This window comes from Linepithema humile, chromosome 6 (genome assembly GCF_040581485.1).
Source record: "Linepithema humile isolate Giens D197 chromosome 6, Lhum_UNIL_v1.0, whole genome shotgun sequence".
NCBI lineage: Eukaryota > Metazoa > Arthropoda > Insecta > Hymenoptera > Formicidae > Linepithema > Linepithema humile.
In genome coordinates, this window is record NC_090133.1 from 20,384,673 (window position 1) to 20,406,950 (window position 22,278).

A 22,278-nucleotide genomic window follows, 5' to 3' on the forward strand; every position below is an offset into this window, starting at 1 on the left:
CAAATCGGAAAATATCACACCGAATCTATGCATAAGTATTACATACGAATGTAGATGCATGCGCATTTGCATGCCTGTGCCCGCTCATGACTCGCTCATCAAGATTTGCATTCGCGCGTCGGCAAGACTCTAAAGTGCTCCGTATACAAAATATATATATAAATACATATACACACATGTGTATTACACGCGGAGACCTTTCCATCTTTTCATTCAATCTAAGTCACGCGGCGTACATTTTACGAAGTGCATTAACGAAGTCGTGCGACAAACGCGTCTCGCTCGGCATCCGTTTCTTTTTTTTTCGACCGGTTACGCATTTTATAGGATCTTAAAAATCGCGCACGCGTCCACGGAGTCGCTTACCGCGCGGTTAGTTAAATGCGGGAGACGCATGGATCGTCGGTGGCATCAGGGGGGACGAAACTTTCGCCGCTGGCAGTCCATTAGAAGCGCACGGACGATTTAGCCGAGGGGGCCGGCGGCTCGCTTTTCTGGGGCCGGCTTTTAGGTCCGGCAATTTGATGCTCGTCGCTTGTCATGCTAATATCCTCAGCTTTATATCGCCGCGGAGTTTTTCCCAGCGGCGTTGATACACGTTTTCGCGACGCGGCCATTCCCGCGGTACGTACGCATCGTTGAGCAGCGAGGAGAATGTCGTCGCGCTGTCACCGTTGAAATTACGTCGTCCCACGACAAGATGAATTACTTAAGAGTAATCTTAAGCGGCAAGACGCGGCAATGCGCGCTCTCTCTCTCTCTCTCTCTTCTATTTCCTTCTCCCGGTTATTGCAAGCATCTTGATATCTCATATCTAGTCCTTTTTATGGAACTCCCGCGCGGTACCCTCCCAGTTTAATTAACATAACGATTTCCCCCGATTTCCCATGCTATCGCGAATACCTCGATATATCGCGCGCAATTTTATGCATTCCATTATTGCAAATTACGCGGTAATTCGAAAATGTAATTTGCATGACATTTGCGTATAAGAACCGATGTATCACTTGTGCATCATCTTTAAGCCTAATGGCTATTCGCGATGAATGATATAATGTAATAACCATGCAGGCATGGTACTTAAGTGTAAGGCGATACTTTAACTATGACAGTATTGCGAGAGTAGATTAGTATGAATAAAACTTTTTCCAGCACATCCTGTTTTTCTGTTAAACAGGACGCATCCATTCCAGTTTTTGCACTAATTATAATTCCATAAACAGACGTATCAAAGGCGACACACGCAGAAAAATAATAATGTAATAATGACACATAATAATGATACAACTTTTAATATCACGGGTTAACAGCATCGGCCGCAATCTTGAAACTTGCGCAACGCTAATTTAATGAAAGCGCAACCGCCGCCGGTCGTTTAATTGCCCTTTACGCGCCGTAAAAAAATTTACGCGCGCCCTATACAGCAGCACCACGACCTTATGGCGCGTATAATTTTCGTGAGAAGATACACGATTTCCGGATTCATTATTCTATCGCGGTCGATACCGTGCACGGGACGATTAATGAAAGTCGTGTGGCGCAACGCCGCCGGAGCAAATCCTCCTTTATGATCGGTTAAACATCCCGATGTGCAATTTGCATCGCTTAGAAGCATTTCGCTCAGAGATAAGACACGGCGATGCAAGCGATGTGATGCGGACTTTGTGCGATGTGCCCACACGATGATCTTTAGAAAAATATTATGCAGGACATTCGTTATTAATTTGTTTAATTTCTTAATTATCAATTTTTTAGCTATTTTACTTATATCACTTGCTAAAAGGATAGATAAAATTCCTTAGAGTTTTACATTTTGGATATTTATTAATTTATTAGTAAATCTTTATACGTTCTAAATAATGCTTCATACTACAATTAATAAACATAAACTTGTTTTGATGATCGAGACATGAAAATAGATTCTTGCGCAACGTCCATGCCAGAATACGGACAAGATGATAATTCGAGAGAGTGAAATATTAAATGGGAAACGTCGCGTATGTAAAGTAGGCAAATGGGAAAGTTTGCGCGGCTTTTTCACAGCAGAGAAAAGCCACGGACGTTGCAGCGTCGCCACCTTTGAGTTAACGGCGCGTCCCAAAGACCCATGTTTACAATATACATTTTTATGGGCCGATTCTTTTATACCTCTTAATCTTAACGCGTTTAAAGCGAAAAAGTTGGAAAATTGCAGTCCTCGTAGACTTCCAAGTGCCGCGTCCCCTGCCTCAATTTTTGTTTCTCGTTAGCGTGAAAATCGGACAGTCGACCGAAGGGAAAACCGCATCTTCTCAATCCTTTTATGGATTTGTGTGAACCGATTAATAAATTAGGCGTATCGTCGAAATACAGCGACGATGCTCGCTGTAAAATCCAATTAGTCGAAAATTGGGAATAGCTGTAAGTTAATTTTTCGAAGCAGTTTTAGGAAACGCTTCTCCAAACGATAAGAATATACGAACGATCGCTTGTACGATGAATAAGCGTGCATTGCTCCCAATTTTATAGTCTTCAGTCTGCAATTTGACGATGATTAGTAATCTATGTATAGAAGCTTGCCAATCAAAACCAGATATAAATCTTATTAAGACAAAAAATTAAGAATAGTAAGACACTAATCATTTTGGATCGATCAAAAAATAATTTTTAAACGAATTTTATATCATGAATATAAATAGATACAAAAATCTTCTTCTTTGAAAAATTTTAAACAGATTTAACTTTAATAGAATTTGACTTGAGATATAATTATCAAAGTATTTTATGTCAAAAATTTTAACATTGCAAAAAACTTTAATTTAATTAAATTTTGATACAGAAAAAGCTATTTTAATTTTTAGCAAAGACTCTTGTTTTATTTACTAAACAACATTTTTATATACATTTCGAACAACAAAAGGGAAGTAAATCAAATCTGTTTCTTAGCAACTATTTTTTATAATTCATATTATTTTATTATAATTATAACTTCAAAAATTACTTTCGCCGAATGCGTTTCTTTACTTCCGATCTTGAAGCGGCTATTTGCTATCGTTTTCCTTTTATTGAAGTTTATTTTTGATTAACGCGCGCACACAGGATGCACTGTGCGCAGCATCGCTTACTAGTTAGATTTCCACAAAGACCTTATGCGGCAGCTAAGGCGTGCGGGGAAGTTATTCGTGTAATTTATGTCTAGAGTGGCCCCTCTCGACGGCGCGATAACTGCAGAGGTCGCACAGGCGCTGGCGTTCTTTTATTTCAAAGTGCACGCCTTGAAGTTGTTGTTATGAGAATACGAAAAGGATCCAGTGAACGCCTTTGGAACAATATACAGCTCTGCTGCGAACAGGCGCGAGCGCTTCGGTAAACTAATAAATACCGTCTATGCATCGAACGCGTTGTACAATTCGATATGCTTGTGAATTGAAAATTATGAGATAAAACACTTTGATATTGAATGATTATAATATAGACACTCTTCTTCTTTCAAGTCACACTAGAGTGAAATAATTATACAACCAAATAATTAATTAGAAGAAGAAAATTATGGATATTACCGTAATATCTACGGATTAACCACTTCCGGTGAGGGGTTAATTCGCAAATGCCTCCATTGAAAAGCAGGACATACTTCTTCTCATGCACGGAACGTCGCGTAATCCGGCAATCTCGTAAATGTGCCGAGCGTTCTATCGACTTAATTGCTTTACCCTCCTTAAATTCACGAGGCAGCGAAGAACTTGCTTCGTCTACTTTGCTTGTCAGACTCTGCCTCTCCGTCGGAAGTAGCAGCACGGGGCGTACCGCGGATTGTTCTCTCTTCTTTTTGTCACGACCATTCCTGGTTTTTAGACGTATCGTAAACGACGACATTAGTATCGCGTGCAACGGCTCGTGCAGCTTTTAACGGAGCCGAATGTTCGTGGCGAGCAGCGAGCCGACAAGATTGCGAACGTGCACTTTGAAATATCGGAATGCAAATTAATGCGCCAAATGTTACTTTTTTTGATATTTTGGTATCTTATAATATTAAAACAAAATGTTATTTGATATCTTACATACTCCAACTTAATACTTAATATTCTTTGATTGTCGACATAAATCTTTCAATGAAGACGTTTTACATATAAAAATAGTCATCACAATCAATTATTAAGATATTACTTATTAAGGTGATATTTATAATTTTTTTAATAATTAATTATCTGATTGTACAATTATTTCACTCAATTGAGACGAAAAGAAGAAGAAGATTATTTTTATTATACTCATTCAATACTGAAGTATTTTATCAAAATCGATAATTTTAACTACTGCATTTTATATCTATATATCAATAGCAAAACGTGTTCAGCAATAATAAACGCGTAATAATTTTTTGAACTACTCTAATAACTTTATTAATCACTTGCTCGAAATTACGAATAAAGCGTACAATCTAGATTAATAATGTTTTCCTTGATCGCAATCGCTGACGATTTATCGAACATATGTACCTGTGGGATACACGATATTTCCGACGCGCCGCTAATACATTGTGAAACATCATCGATAGCTCTGTGATATCGCAAACATTAAGTATTCAAAGAGGCGCGATTTTATTTTCGGTAACAATTGATCTATGGATTTCCCGTCGCTGCGTTGTCGCTATTCGCATCTCGCGGTAAATATTTCATTGCAATATTATGTCAAATATCAGAGTCAAAAGTCATGATTTTTTCTTGAAATAAAATCACGAATTAAAAAGTGGAATGCCAATTTAACGCAGGTGTTTCGGCATTAATTTAATTTCAATGAACATATATATCCTGCAAGTGAGAGTTAGCATAATTATAGCTTCGTTAAAAATGCGAAAAATTTTAGATATTTTTGATATGCAAATTTGAAATTAAAATGGAGCTAGAAAGTAAAAAAAAAACAGAATTAAATATTTAAATAATATATATATTAGTTGCAAAATGCATCATTTACCTGAAAATTATTACTGCAATATTTAAGCTCACTTTATTTCACAAATTTTTATTCATAAAACATATATATTATGTAAAATACTACGAGTAAATTTTTGTGTTTAAGTAATTTATATCTTTCTCACGATTATTTAGAATTCTATTTAGAATAGTAATTGAAATGAATCAAGTAGGAAACAAAAATGAAAATCTTTTAACGCAAACGCGGAGTGGACTGGAGAAACCTTCGAGTTCAGGATCCTGTTGACTTACGGCGCTTCCGGTCTATTGACTTACGGCGGTTCTGTCGATTCGTCGAGCGGGACAGAGACAGAGAGCGCATGGTCTGTTTAATAAGCAAACCCGCACAGTTTGATTTGCATTGCGCGCAGTCATGCTCCTGTCGCGGTGCGAATTTCAACGCGACGGCCTCCGCTACTCGGTGGCCACCTGAGTAACGTGAGATACCTGCACGATGATGCAGCCTGCCCTGGGACACGTAATGCGCCCGAATAGAGAGGGCTTTAAGGGGCATTCCTGTCGCGCCTGCATCGCGCCGCGCGCGATTCAGCGTCAAGCACTGCCATCGAATGACAGTCTCCGGTGTCAAAGCATACCCGGTTGCCGGTGTACAACATGATCAGCCCCGCCGCCACCCTGTGTCGCTGTCTTCTTCCATCGAGAGCCGCGCAATTCGAGCAGCAAATGCAATATTGTGGCCTCGCCGCCGAGATACTCGAGATAAAATAGCACGCTCGCTCGCGATTTGACCCTTTTTTCTTGATTTTCAAAGGCAGTACTTCTAGAACCTCTTTGGATACTTTTTTCCATCCGTGTGCCGAGTGACGGTACTGATGTGCATTTAATTATCAATAGAGTTTAGAAAATTCAATAATTTCTAAACCGAGCTTTATATAACGCTTTTTTAAAAATTCAACCATTCAAAATTTCTTCGATCTTTGAATCGCAACATATCGTTAATGTATCATTTTCGTATAGAGTAAAAATTCATCGTGTTTGGTGAAAATATTTGTTATAAAATTTAGAAAAGCACAGCACGTATATACACTGAGAAAAATGTTTTGTTTGACTCAACAAACCGTCTGTTCGATTTTCGACGAAACAGACAGATTCTGGTTGAATCTACCAGATTCTAGTTCAATTTACCAGAATTCTTAATGCAACAAGATTCTGGTAGATTCAATCAGAATCTGTTTTTCGTCGAAAATCGAATAAACGGTTTGTTGTTGAATCCTAAAGAACATTTTTCTCAGTGTACAAATTCAACACAGCTTACTAAATACTGTACACTTCTGTACGCTTATGTGATCTGTATATTTTGTATGTAGCAGTATTTCTTGAAGCGTTGCTTTTTTATGGGAAATTATACTTTATTTAACTCGACGGAGTCACTTCAATTTTATTATTCAGCAGGTAACACCGTATCTCTTTTTCTCTTTGTTCGACATTCATCGAGTTATTTTTCCATTCGCGCGTTCCATGCTCACAAGTGTCTCTTCGCATTAGTCGACGGGATAAATGCAAAAACGAGATATCGTTTCGCCGCTCGAGCACCGGCCACGCGGACCGGATGATCAGCAAGTGGAAACGGACGAGCACGCGTCCGGCCTATGAAATCGGAGTCGGACTTGCGAGTGGGCGAATGTTTATTTGAAATAGGATAGCCGCGAACGATTGCGCGTTCCTGATTTCAAAACCTGAGCGAGGGGAAGTATCGAACTTCGGACTGCCAACTAATGAAAAATTCGCGTCCAACGCTTGCGGTCTAATGGTTCGGATGTATCGTTCGACGACAATCAATTGCACTCTGTGCGACACGAGAAAAGTCAATAAATGTGTGTTTTTTTTTTATGTGGAGTATTAATATATAGAATCCAAAAAAAACAATATATTTAATAACAGGAAAATTGATTTACATAAAATTTCTAAACTCTTTTCCAGTAAATAAATACAGCGTACATTTATCTCATGAAAAAAATTGGAATTGTTTATTGGAAACTATTGTTTTATGATTGTAGGGGTTTTAAAAATTTTTCTAAATTTTTTTATAAACAAATTAATGAAAACCAATTTATTATGATTATTATTAAAAAGTTAATAAAGTTATAAGATTAATAAACATTCTGATATGTTTTTGTTTACAACTTTATAAAAATAATAGAAATGGTGATTTTTGGATTTAAAAATGACGCATGCCAAGGAGCAAAACGAGAACAACGACTTCTCTGCAGCAAAGCGCTATCCGACCTACAATCTCTTATCTTGCAACCCTACTCTCGCCTCTCTCACTGCCAACTACTCTGCCTTTGACATCTTATCCGCCGCTACATACAATCTTCTCAGAATTTATATTAAACAACCGACTCCCATTATTGGTTTATTCGTGCGTTGCGCGAGGCAAGGTAGCATCCGTTTGGCGAATTTTGTGAGCGCTTAAAATGAGTGCAGCGAATCTCTTTTTACAGTTCTCTGTGCGCGCGAACGTCGCTTATATGCAATATAAATCTGAAATTTGAGAAAGCATTTTCTCGTTTTAGAAAGAAATTAAGTTTAGCTTTTGATAATTGAGACAAATTAAGTAATTATTGAAAAATATGTCTGCATTTGCGAGCAATTGAAAGCATTAAATATGCATAGATATATTTTGGTGTAAAATGAAATGCTAATGCACAAATTGGGAACTTTATCCCATATCATTCTAATATATGTGTAATACATTACAGATATTACATAAAATTATTTTGTATAATGTTTCCATGAAATAATTCTAAATGTTAATTTTCAGTTTGCATATATAATAGTATTTCTTATAGAATTATTTATAATAATCTATATTTTCTTTCTTTATTACAGCTTGCTCCTCGAACGAATTTATATGCAGAAACAAGCAGTGCATCGACAATAACAAATACTGCGATGGCGTGCCAGATTGCCACGATGGATCCGATGAATACAACTGCCGTAAGTATTGCTTCTACATCCGAAAAATGATCGCCCACTCATCGTAGTTATTTGCATGCGCATGTGAATTGTTACTTTGGTCTTGCAATGGTGGTATCGCGCATTGGTATCGTGTATTATAATTATGTTCTAGAATCTATTAGTTCTTTTCTAATTACTACTAATGCGAAAGTAATTTGCTCGACAAATTAATATGACGCTCTTTTAGCATTCATTATTTTCAACTCATTAGTCTTTTTTATCAGTTGCATAAATATTAACGAGTAACATGCATAAAATAATTCTCATATATTACTAAAAAAATATTTTATTTTTATATTCTTAACCATCAATAATTTTGCAAAAAAAAACATTTTTTAAAGATTTTAATATCCAAATATAGCAAGAATCAAGGTTTTTTGCGATGCCAACTTGAAGATATCGTAAAGAAGGGGTTGATTGCAAATAAAAATACATTCTATGACAACATCAGTCTCGCACATATGAATCCACCGTCGATAAAAATATCTTCACACGGAATCGTTATTAATACCTTCCCACGTACCCCGATATTATTTATCGCCGGCTAACGTTGCACGTCAGGTCTGCATGCGACTGCCACGGAACTAATCGCGAATGTGTCTCGACGTATTACGATGAGCTCAATAATTATAATAGCTGTGACAATAACAATAGCGTGCTCGGAAAAAAAAGTATGGGGTAGTTACGAATGTAGTAGTGGTGGCGGCGACGGTGGTAGTGATGGCGGCGTTCTTCGGCCTCGTGTTTAAGGCCGTTGCACCCGTGGCATCGACATTCCTTTTCCCTCTTCGTTCAACCCTATCCGCCAACCGCCCTCCCAACTATGTCAGCTTATTATTTCCGCCGTCTTTTGCAAAGACACGCTTCGCGGCCGGTCCGCCATGTACGACCGCGCTCATCGCTAACTACGCCCGCTCGTTGTGGCCTAATTTTTTTTAAGAATCGAAAACAAGGAACATATTTTACGACCGAAAATTGGCAGCTCGCAATATGCGACTGAAAACGAGTTGCAATCATAATTCGAATTTTTGCGAGTGCTTGTGTTTTAGAAAACATCCATGTCAGCAGTTAAATCAGCAGAAAATATAGCCATTTTATGTGTTTAACTCTCACAGAATATTGATTATAAATCATCCTGCAGACCTATTTGAAAAAAAATGTTTCTATACCTGTCTGCTTTATGTCACAATGCAGAAAAGATTACAGATATTCAGTTCTGCATTATTTTGCAATTCACGTCGTACAAATATGTAATGTTGTAATTGCAATTTTATGCGGCAATAAACCATTAGCGGAAATAATGAAGCACAACACGTTCGGTGGCACACATCGTATTTACGTGATTAAGCAACGTTTACACGCCCATTGTAGCTAATGACAATAATGATTTCTAGCGTGCGTGCGTGCAAATAAGATTGACCGTCGATGGAAGTCTTACTCATCTTCTTGCGCAATTCATCGGGCATCTCATTAGCGGCGTAAATGCTGTCGAGAACTACAAGAGAAAGTGATTAAAAAAAAGGATGTAAAAGAGGGCGGAGCACCCCGACCCCCTTCAAATCCCAGCGATGGCTCTCTGTCGAACGAGATTTACTCGCGTTTATTAATCCGCCCTAATAACCGGCCGCAATTTTAATCCGACGTTAATCTCCACGGGCCGTTGCGGGTCGAACGTCGGCCCTTCCGTCATGCTCTGCCCCGGAATTTCGCATTTTCACCGCTTTAATCCAATTTTGATTCGTGACGGTGCCCGCCGAACTTCTCCACACTGCGAAAATCGGCCCGCCGCCGCGAAATCGTGTTTGCTCGCGAGAGTCATCAAGTTAAATCCTCGTGCGAGATTATGTCTATTTCTCGCTGTCCAGACGTCGAGATGTTGTATGGCGTGTCATGAAGCCGGTGGATGATATTTTAGAAATAGTCGATTTGACGAGTTTTATTGGCCACGATAAATACGTCAAAAAATCTGATAAATATCATATTTTTCGCCGCGAGGAAAATTATATCTCATTACATATCATATCGTAATTATTCCGATTAATTCAGGATTAGTTTGTAATTACAGTTTGCAGTTAAACCGTTAATTTCTCAAGTGCATATTCGCGTCCAGCGGATCGTTTCCAGACTACCTGGATATTCGCGCGACTAAATCGCTGCGAGCATCGAGTTCGTGAGCAGATTATTGAACTCGCGGCTCGTTTGCAATTCAATCGTCAAATGGGCGAGGCTTCGGGGCAGGCCTTGAACCTAAGATGATGTCAGAAATCGCAGAATCTCCCGTCACGCGCCACTTTATCAAGCGATTCACAACTCCGCACGTTGCCTCATTTTTCTTTGCGCGTCGTCGAGATAATATAAATCCATTAATTTTTCTAGAATAAATTACAATATAAATTTCCGAAATTTTACCTTATAACCGAACAATTAATCTTATATCGGCCACTTTTTAACTGTAAATAACAGTATGTTAAAACTAAATTTTTTATAATCAATAACTGTCATTCCATTCGACAATTAAGCTGGCAATACAACTGGAACTTCTATAATTCTACACCGCCGCCACTTTATTCGTCAGTGCGATGCGAATTATTTATCTCGCATCGCGGTTTGAGCGTTGATAAAGCACCGTTTTATTTATCCATAATTTTTTGGTTTCGGTTTTCACATTGCTCTACTATTGATGAAGTAACTGATTAATTTTTCTATGGAACCGGAGTGCTTCAGCGAGGTCGCGATGAATATTTTATCAAACGGGAGCAAACACGCACAAGAAAGATTGTATAAAGTATCGTTATAAAATATGTCAGACTTTTCCATAGCTGACTAACTGAGTTGTCTTTATTTTACTTAATTATCCACCTTAATTATTAGACAATTTTCTTTTCTGTCCTTCCAAGCCTTGCATAGATGACAGTTTAGTATTTTTCAGGAAAGTACTGAAAACTTTTATCTCTTAAGTGGTGAAAACTTCTATCTCTCTCGCTTTCATCGATGAAGAACTTTCTGCATCGCTGTTTCTTCTAAACTTGTCCGCGACTTACGTTTGTCTGTCTGTCTGTCTATCTGTCTGCCTGCGTGTTTACGTGTGCTTCATCCCTGCGTGTATTCGTGCAAATAACCATCATCGACGTGGCTAAATGTAAAAGCAACTGTTAGTCGTCACGCAGTGTCCTTTCGCGGCGAACAGGTTCCTTCAGGTTTTTTCATCATTAACTAATTGCCGTCGTAAATTAGAGTACGGCGGCAGGTACGACGATTGACCGTAACTTCTCGTTCATTTATAATCTCTTCCGCGAAATTTCCTCAAATGTGTGCTAATTAATGGCCTAGCACTTGAGCGCGCTTAACAGCGGCCACTAATTAGTTCTCCAGCAGTTTCTTTTATATTGTTTTACTTCATACTGTGCGATCTTACGTTAGAAATGTGTCTGACGTCTCTTAACACTAAAGTACCTTTGGTTGGGATTGTATTACTCTGATATCAGGTCTGTTTTTCTTAACTGTACTTTTCGTTTAACATGAAAAAAATTTATGAATTTTTAGTTTTAGAGGAACAAATGAAAAACAGATATTACGGAAAATGGTAGATAAGTAAAACAGATCTGAGATTAACTTTGTGTTGCTTATTTGCCTCTTGTGCAGAAGAATTCAATTCAATTCTATTCTTTTCTCAAACATCGTGAACATCAGGCAGGAATGTGGCTTAATTTACTCGTCGACGAATTCTACTCATTGTTGACGATCATTGTGCTTCCTCTTCGTCATTTATGTCTCTGTGTTACGTTCATTCGGCAGTTTATGTCTAATCCTCGGCGCAGTAAACGCCATTCTCAGCTGTGTTTGTCACGTGTCATCTCTCGAATTGACCTGCGTCAGCAGGGTCATTGTGCCGTTCTCGGCCACATAAATCTTCTCAGATTAGCCTGAGTGCAATTCTTACAGCCTGCAGGGAAGACCAATTCGAATGCGCGGCTGGTTATTGTGTGCCCTTATCACGACGCTGTGACGGATACACGGACTGTGTCGGTGGAAAGGACGAACAAAATTGTCACAACATGAGTACGAATTATCACTACTTACACCAACAAGCTGTGGAACGTCGCACGAACCATGTAAATCAACTACTTGCGCTGGAATAATGTCGCACATATGCACGCAAAATGGCCTTTATGCTTAATGAGAACGAGAACTTGTTTGACTTGCTGAACCGTTTAAACGAATGTGACCAACATTTCTTGTTTTCTTCGCAGTTGAAGATATACAAATGTGGATATATAAAAGTTTGCGCGTATTATGAAAAATACGTAGTAACGAGATTGCAATATCGTATTATAGATAAGCGTCATGAGATTCCAGCGCCGGTAGTTATGGAAACACGTGATAATTGAAAAGATCAAATGTTTTATTTGATTTTTTTGTCGTGAAACTTTATAATCGAGAAAAATGGATTTGATTGAATTTCGAGGGCATCAGTCTCGTGTTCCCGCGTTTGCATGATTTCGCGTCGCGATACACGTATATACACACACACACACACACACACATACATAGAGACAGCGTTTCGCAACACGCACACCTCAAAGCGAGAGGTAGGTATGAATTCTATTGCGTCTTCGGGTTTGGTGAAGGAGTGCGGCAAGCGCGAATTTTCATTCTGCCGTGAACGGTGCCTGTACAGCATGCGGTTTGAGCTCTCGCATTTTTAACTCATTAGGAAGTAGCGCATGATAATTTACGCACGACGCTGGTTACATCATAAAGTTATGCGGAAACTCGCGAGCAGGTATTCGCACTTGCAATAACGCGACAGCAATTCTTGCGTTTAATTATTCACGGATATGCCGTGCACGCATGTGGCCGCGAATTTACTCCGCGAAACTGTCATCGGCGCGTGCGGAATATTAGCGCGGAGTAGCTGTTATCCCCAGTCATCGCGGATAAATTATGATAACTCCAGATATTTTTCAAGTTGAACTAATCTGGAATCTGGCGACGATAATCCATAAAGCCAGATAAATCAAAGTCTTATTTGCGACCGAATACGGAAACATGAGTGAAAATTCATAATCAACTCTCGGATTTAATTTTAACTACGCCGATCGGATGTTACAAGACTGTCACACTCAGAACAATGTAAAGTTTTAATCAAATTTTATTGATTTTTTATTATTCTCAGTGACATATTTTTGAATACCTCACATTTTCACGATGCGATGAATAACCAAAGTCACTAACACGAATGTCAAGCAGACGAATAACGCGACACAACGGTCCATATTTGTCATAGGTCAAGTGGATTTTTGCAAACAGTTGCCGTTTTTAATTAACTAAAGCGGGCTGTCGAATATTTTCGAACGGGGCATGTATCCAATTGATTATTGATATCGCGTAAATTGAATATACTTCGGTAACCGGTTCAAATTGCGACAATAATCAAAAAAACTCGAAGAGTCGATAGCTCTTCCGTTACTTTTTTCGTACAGAGAACGAAAACTTTTAACTAAATCAAGATATCACTGTAAAAATGTTGTCGCGTCAATGAGGGTATTTGTTTCGCGTATTTTTTTACGATTTACTTTTTATCTCTTTTCTTCTCTTATTTTATTTTATATATGTTTTTTTATCTTTTATCTTTTTTCAAATAGCACGATGTCGAGCGGACGAGTTCGAGTGCGCCAGTGGTTCGTGCGTCAGCAAAAACGCAAGATGCGATGGACGAAACGATTGTGTTGATCATTCTGATGAATATAATTGCAACGGTATATTTTTTTTCTTTTGAGTTTATTTTAAGTTATGAGTAATTATTTTTTTTTAATTAAATTTTATTATGTGGACACAATTATCAGCTAGAACTAACGAGCAAGAGGTAAATTATTTGTTTCCTCAACTTTCGGATACAATATTTAATTATAAAATTATAAATATTATCTTGTAATAAACTATTTATAGAGCTTTAACATACGTCGCTTTATATATTTTGAAAGCGGCTTTCTCACATTATCTTTTCATGTTATTGTTTTCAGTAACCACCTGTAGCGGGGATCAATTCCGTTGCCTGGACGGTATCTGCTTAAGTATCGACAAACGTTGCAACGGAATCCCCGACTGTCGCAACGGCGAAGACGAGAGTCAATGCGGTAAGCTAACTCGTTTTTTTCCTTCTTTTTTCAAATTTGTATTAACTCAATCGATTCTTATGCTTTAAGAGCATATATCGTACGCGACACACCAACGAGATTTTAATGATGCGAATTTCAGCAGGATCCAATTTCTATTGTTTTTAATTGCGTCATCTTTGCTCGCCATCGACAGCGTAAATCTTACGTTGTGGCATATTTGCAATTAATTGTGATATTAATAATTAGTTTTGTATGCGCAATGATAATTCTACCGCAACGATTCCAGCAGTAAGCCGCGACAAGTTTGCGCCGATGCTCTTTGCCAAGTATTGGTTACTTGACACGATTATTCACGAGCGATCGAGAGGGGCGCTTGAGCTTAAACGAGCCTCAAACGCGCCTGTGAAGTTTAACAACAAGATTGCGGGCACTTTAATAAGTCTCGTGGATAAATTTAATAATGATCTCATTTGAACGCGGAACTTGCGCTTACTATTGCAAAAGTGTTATCACAAAGAGATTGCGATACACACGAATCTCTTTTATATTTTTTTCAGGAGAAAAAAACACTGTTTTTCCTTTTTTTTTGCTTGTCTCATCGCGAATGAAACATTTTTCATTACGTTGGAATAACAAATTTGTAAGCTGAAATTGCCACACGCATTTACGCCTGTACATAATTATGCGTTGCGAGCAATTCGAAAGCCCAGCGTTGAATATGCGCGCTGTAATGTGAATACGCAAACTTAATTTTCTCCGGCACGCTTCGCGTGACTTTCGATTTACGATTTTCCACACTGACCGAACTTTACGCCCAAGTGCGCCGCGCTGAAAATAACGTCTTTCCCCAAAATAGTTTAGCCGATGTCGTAGCACCACGTCACCTAGTCCCGATTTCGTTCCCGTTCGATCTGATCCTCGCCCACGCACAATCGGTGCAAAGAAAGCAACGTATCGGCGAACTTTTAGGGATCCCGATAATACAGTTACCCACTTTTTACGACGTTTCTATTTCTTTAATTTTGGAATTAAATTAATGAATTTTTAAGCAAACTTGATCCGACGTCCCTACAATTTTTATGTATGGAGCAAAAGCAGCAATCACCGTTAATCAAAGATAAATTAATTACAGTGAAACAATTTAATAATTTAATAATTTATATTGTTTCACTGTGATTAATTAATCTTTGATTGATAATGTAGATTATTGCCTTTGCTTAGAAACTTCTTATATATTTCCTCCGTTCATAAACTAATCTCAGCGAAAGCAACACAGCTCGCAACATCTTTCACCAGGTAAAGGTACGAATATACGTTTCTTCCCCGTTCAAATAATATATCTGTACATTGTGCAAATTATATTCTGACCAATCTCAGTAGCATTGTATATCATAAAATTAGCGACACACGTAGTTTGCTTTCTTAATGCGCTTTCTTTTATACGGGAGATACGGAATATTGAAGGGCTTACTGCGAGCCGCGAGCCGGCTTGCTGAAGGATTAGGGATCCTGAGGATAGGGATGGGGATATCTTGCGGATGAGGGTTGACGCGGGGGTCAGTGGACAAATGTATCTTTAAATGCGCATGAATGTGGTGTATGGAGCAGGTTGCGGAGAGGCTGAGTTTCGCTGCACGGACGGTCGCTGCATCGGCTATGAGCTGCAGTGCAACGGGGCGAACGAGTGCTCCGATGGCTCCGATGAGAGAGACTGCGGTAATTATGTCATTCCACCAATCACTTACGCACACTACCCGTTCTCTTTTTTTCTGCACACAATACGTACACACACGACACGCATACTTACGTACGCGCGCTAGACGAACATGCAACGAACACATCACTCTTAACGTTACGAAACGAGATTTACGTTAATGTATATTACAATAATCTGCCGTGATTTTTAACGGTAGATTCGATAGATTAATTTAAAGTTAGTGGAATTGGGACGTCTGTAGAAAGAAAGGAGATTAATATACATTTACATAGACATAGATGTACGATATACTATATTATGTCAAAAGAATTATTTTCATTTTATACATCACTTATATTTTTGCGATTTGTAATTAGTACTTGAAAGTAAAAGTATTTAAAAAGAGAAAGTTACATTTAATTTTTACAGCCAGTTGCAAAATTGAATTTCACTAACAGTTTTATATTATTATAGTTTAAAATGCAATAAATAATAGAAAGTTTGACACAAAAACTGACAAAATTTAACCGACACGTCGTTTCTATCGATCGCAGTAACTTTCCAATACAGTTTCCAAGAATTCTAACCTTTTTGCCATTACATTTGGTTTTCTCCGCGAAGATTTCTTTTTAATCATACTTATCGCGAAATCATGCGTCGCCGTAGAAAAGAATCCACGAAGAAACTTTTATAACGCCAAAAAGTTCAACACGATAACACAGAAGTCGCCAACCATGATTTTCTACGGGAGAAATCCTACGGATCGCCAAAAGAATATGAATATGCAGTCCAAAACGAGCAAAAGTATCTATGAAACCACTGTCAAACCGGCCGTGACGATCAGCAACTCGGTCTTGGAAGCGTTTCCAGAAAAACCTCAACGACGAAAATTCTCAAACTTTACATCGCAGAATCCCTCGACATATTTGACACGAATTGTACCTAAATCGAAAGATAACGAGCACGACTCTCTACATGATATGGCAAAAACCACAACGAGATCTATTGACTCTAATAAACTATTTATCTCGCAGATACTCAAGACAAATGATATCAAAACAGAGAATACCGATTTGAATAATAAAAAGGATTGTTTTGGATTTAGAATAAAAGAAGGAAGTAAACGTTTATATTATTGTAATAAATATAAGAGTGACATCAAGCCATATACAACAATAATTCCAACTGTGAACATGAATAAAGTCAACGAATATATTGCGACAAATTTGAAATATGATGAAACGCCAGAACTAACTGTATTTTCTACAGAAAAAATACCCATTATAGGAAAAACCAACAAAAATGACAGCTCGATAAAAACAGAAAAGTTGCTGTATGAATCCAATTCTCAGGATATAAAGTTACATCGATATTTGGAAAATATTCCTAATATCACTGACGATCTCCATAAAATATCAAAAAACCTTTCGACTTTAAACCATAATTCATTTGATGAAAATAACGACAAGATTGATTCTGGACTAACAAACTCCGACGAAACATCAGAATCAGTAATTTCAAAATCTAATGAAAATAATGGAAACGACAAAATCGATTCCGGGTTGGAAGAAGGATCGCAGGATGATTTCGGTGTTTTGTTATTGACGCCGTCGATGAGAACTCCACATTTCGTCACATGGAGTGAAAGCGAGTCGAAGGAAGAAGCATCCGCCAAAAAGCACAACAGACACAAGCACAAAGGTCGTCATAATGATCATAAGAACAACAGGTCTAAGAAAGGAAAAAAGGATTATAATGCGAAGCGTAAGCAGAAGACGACTATAGCTCGGAAAGACGACAAGGCGACGAACGCCGCCAACGCTTATGACAACGATTACAGTGCAGAGCGGAGCTCGACTGCGTTCTCTCGTAATGATCCAAGATACAACAAAGCCAACGATAATCCGAGTGCAGGCACAAATGATAGGAGTGACTGGTATCTTACTGATGAAATTACAACAAAATCTTTTAAGATGGAATTCTCTAGCGTTGATGAATCCGGCACGGAATATTTCACGAAAGGCAGCACCCAAGACGGACTTCAATCAACAGAGACAACAAACGCGGATTTATCTAAGAAAAATTCTAAAAAATGTAAAGAACGTGTCACAACTACCACTGCGAAAAACTGGTTGGTTAGTTGGTTTTCCAACAGTAATAAAAACATAGATGATGAAGAATCGACTGATTGCAAAGAGGATGTTACATCATTTCCAATCACGAGCGGCTCCGAGGAACAAAAATTAACAACAGGATATTATACCACAGATGATTCTTTCATGTATAAAAATAGCAAGAGGAAAGGCGCGAGAGATAAAAAAAATAATAGAATATATAAAAAATTAGAAAATGAAGAAAATGATATATATTCAGATCTCGATAGTGAAGAGGAAGAAGACGCAACGGATTGCAACGAAAATCAGTACGCTTGCGACAGCAAGCACATATGTATCGAGGAGGACCAGGTGTGCGATGATGTCCTGGATTGTCCCGACGGTAGCGATGAGATTGGCTGCAATGACTCCGAAAGTATCTCCGAAAGTACCGAAGGTATACAGAAAATAATATCTTGCGATCTGACGTCACTTTGCTGTAAAAAGATTCTTATCTAAACGGAAGTGCGTTCCGTAAATCTCATCTTTGTAATATCGTTTCGGGAAGACGATCTGTCATCTTCGCTGTACAAAAAATGGCTTTGAAGACGTCCGAATGGTTAACGTGGACGTTCTTGGGAAACCGCCGAGATCTGTCGGCAAAAAAGAATATTACTTTCGATTGATGGATACTTCATTTTCTGTGTTCATGTTATTCTTATCAGGAGGTTGCAAACAACACGCTTCTATACGTCCGAAGCAATGTCGGGAATACACTACCCATATCGCAGTGCTTTGGGGAATAAATATATTAATGGACAAATTTCTTGCAAAACACAAATAACGATATTTAATGTAAAAGTGCACGTTTACGTTGTGTCGTCCATCTTTCCTGTAAAAATATTGCCTTTTGTGGAGAGAAAAAGAAAGGGAAACAGTAGAGAGGGAATCGGAAAATTATACCGACATGGTGATCTTTGAAGTGCAGTGACGATTATCTTATCGCTTATTAGACGATTATATTATCTCTCATTCCTGGCAGACTTATTAGACTCATTAAAACTTCTCGTTTAACCTGAAAGAGGATTTGCAATTGACGATTATAAGAGCCGGTATCGATGCGTCAGTCAATAGCTGCATTAGTCAGTTCGCATGCTGCAGACGTGCAATCAACCATTAGTATCTTTATGTAGTCGATTAAATCATCGGACGTGCGTCCGCAACGGCAAATCGCAAATCCTCTTCTCGAATGTAGGAAGATCCCATTCCATTAATATCATTCTTGACATCATCGTTGAATATACACTCATTCTCTCGTTTTTCACAAGGATAAAAATTTACTTTTCAACCATAAGTCACAAAAAAGAATTTTAATGACATCTTAAAGAATCACTTCCGCTAGTGACGAAACACAACTCACACAACATACATATACCCGAACTGTACATAATCTATAAGGATGTGGGAGTAAAGGCGAAAGTAAGGGATTATGAGAAGTTTGAGGCATTGAAATCTTTTTAAAGAGATATGAAATCGAATGTTTGATTTTCAAGATAAAATTGCCTCGTATTTCTTCTTATCTCTACTTTCTGTCGTAAACGAAATAATTCTAACCACTTTCGCAGGGCTTTTTTCACAACGCTTTAAGTGTTAGATAAGCTTCAAGAACATTCTGTGTAAAAAATTTCTTGATCGCGTTTCTTTCGTTTTACGAAAGACGCTTTTTATGTACAGATTTACGAGTCCTCTATCATGCCTAAAACTGCTTTAAATGTTTCTTCGTACGTTCAGCTTGTATTTAATTCAACCTCGAGTTCGTTTGTTGCAGTCGCCCGTACAAAAAGAATTATTTCTTGTCATTTATTTTTTATTAATTTTAATCAGGCAATTATTTATACACTAATTATAATTTTAATATAAAATTTGCTTCAAAATTTACGTTTCTACGTTCACTTCATTCAATATTTATTTTATTTGCGATAAATTGTCGCAAATCATTTACGTGACTCTTTCTAATGCAAACTTGAAAGTTTATTGAAATTGCGGCGACTGAATACGAGACACGAGCGTTGATCAGGAAGGTGTTTGTTTTTGCCGGTGGCACCCTGTAGGTTTGGCCCCGTGCCCTTCCACGGACTTCACCTGCGGAGATGGCTCTTGCATACCGAAGAGCTCGGTCTGCGACGGATTCGATGACTGCCCCAGGGCAGAAGACGAGCTTTATTGCGGTACATAATTATGTATATTTTTCACACTATCCGGTATCGAAGAAAGAGAGAAAGACTGAATAAACGTGCGTGCGTATGTAAACGACTTTTTATACAATTAATTAATTAATATTATTTTGACATTTTGACGCAACTTGCTCTTTTAAAAAAAAATTTCAAAGAAGAAATGCAATATTTTTATTGAGCTTCATCAATATTGTTGCGCGATTTCAACAATAACAAGTGGCGTGATGGAATTTTAACTACAAACGTACAGAAATTGATTTTGAATAATTGGTGCGAATTATTTATTCGCATCGTTATGTTCGATCACGTTAAATTTTATGCTTGTTAATGTGGTCTTTTAAATTAATCTTTTGTGAGAAAAACAATATTACTTACAATAATAATTTGTCCGTATAATTATATTGATATTAGTTCTATCTGTTCAAAATGAAAAAGTACCTGATTGGAATGCGTGAAGAGTTACAATTAAAATTACAGTTCATTGAATTCTTTCTCTCTATCTTTACACCATCTTTTCGAATCCCTGCTTTTTTGCACTCAACGCTTGCCATTAAATCAATCGCTTGATGATTTTACTTCGTTGGATCCAATCGTTGATTTGTTTCGCGTTGATTAGTCGCTAATTATGAAGCTTATTGTAAATTTGGATCCAACATTAAGGTAATCTTGTTGGATCCAATCGCGGATTTGTTCCGTGTTAGTTAAATGCTAGTTATAAAGCTTACTGTAAATGTGGATCCGACGTTAACATAACCGATTATTTTAATCGCAGATTTCAAGCACGAAATATCACGAATTATTTTAATTAATAAACACATTTTTATACACGCACACACATCTTTGATTTGAGATGTTTGATTTACTCAATTGTAGAAAAATATATCACTATCTAGTAATTATGATTTAAAAAGATAGATTATTTGCAATTTCATAAAAGTAAATAATATGTGTATATATTTATTTATTTATATATTGTACAAATGGATAAAACATAGGCATAAAATCTGCGTTTAAAGTCTCAACACATATATTCATTATATAATCATGTAAATAATTTTATCATTATTCCTAACGCATTCCCGGCTATCCTCCAGATTTTTTTTAAAGGGTGTGAGAGTGTACAAAGTGTACAGGATACAAAGTATTTAAAATATAAAGTTATAATATGTAAAACATATCTCTTTGATCCCGCAGTAATTTAATCGTTGTTATTACAGAATAAATAAATTATTACAATATAATAAATATAACGATTTAATATAATATTTTAATATGCTATATAATATCCATTTGTGACCAATTGGTTATCTATACGATGCCTTCTATCGAATTTCACCGTGAAAACAAGCAAATATTATTTTCATACGCATCGGCTATGCATGAAAACCACAATTTTTTCCGTGAAGTCTGATTCTAAATATCGGAATCGTTTACCGACTGACAAACGACTTCATAATAGCGGACCATCAGACACATTTACCGGGGAGCTAATAATCGTGCATCCCCCCGTAAAATTACAGTCGATCGCCACGCGGAGGAAAGCTATACCTATCGTCACGACACATTTTTCGCACAGTGCACGCGACATTGTAATCCGCATTAACCGATACAGCAAGTTATTTTTCATTTCAACTCAACGTGCAGAATGGCTCGTTTTATAAACGTGAGCCAAAAATAATTTCCAATGCTCCCTCATTCATTTTAAACCATAACCGCCAACTGGCAGCCCCCAATAGCAGCTTTTCGCTTTCGTCATGTGGTAATAACCAGCAAAAAAAGCAATTGATTAAGGAACTACCTGTATAAAGCGAAATTAATGATCATCGCGTTCATTAAAATGTTTTATCCCGAAAAGTTTGAGAGTGTGCGTGGCTTATCGCTTCGATATATATATATATATACGTATATATTTATATGTACACGAGTCATTGTATGTGTAAAAATGTGTGTGTTCTCTGCGCATATGTTCGCTGAACAAAACAAAATACAGAGCGGGAATGCACGCCTAACCAGTTCAAATGCGCCACCGGGAACAAGTGCATCGAAGACATCTACAGGTGCGACGGCCATCCGGATTGCTCAGATCACAGCGACGAGGACTGCGCTCCGTCCACTAACGACACTACACACACCACTTCGCCTACCACCAGTACGCTCTTTTTTCAGTGTGTCCATTGCTTCATTCATGATACATTCGTGCGA

At 37.8% G+C, this 22,278-nt stretch overlaps 1 protein-coding gene across 36 annotated transcripts in view; it reads left to right on the forward strand.

Annotated features, from left to right (window-relative positions):
* The window catches only part of trol (terribly reduced optic lobes), a 147,506-nt gene that overhangs the window by 89,363 nt on the left and 35,865 nt on the right, over positions 1–22,278 (forward strand). For 19 of the 36 annotated variants that reach the window (XM_067358142.1, XM_067358139.1, XM_067358140.1 and 16 more), the window contains 7 exons: positions 7,806–7,913; positions 11,877–11,993; positions 13,580–13,693; positions 13,958–14,071; positions 15,662–15,769; positions 16,416–18,299; positions 22,067–22,225. In XM_067358142.1, coding sequence (XP_067214243.1) covers positions 7,806–7,913; positions 11,877–11,993; positions 13,580–13,693; positions 13,958–14,071; positions 15,662–15,769; positions 16,416–18,299; positions 22,067–22,225 — 2,604 coding nt within the window. Of the gene's footprint in view, positions 1–7,805; positions 7,914–11,876; positions 11,994–13,579; positions 13,694–13,957; positions 14,072–15,661; positions 15,770–16,415; positions 18,300–19,953; positions 20,071–22,066; positions 22,226–22,278 lie in introns of all 36 variants that reach the window. The other 17 variants (XM_067358163.1, XM_067358167.1, XM_067358174.1 and 14 more) reach the window with 10 other exon arrangements.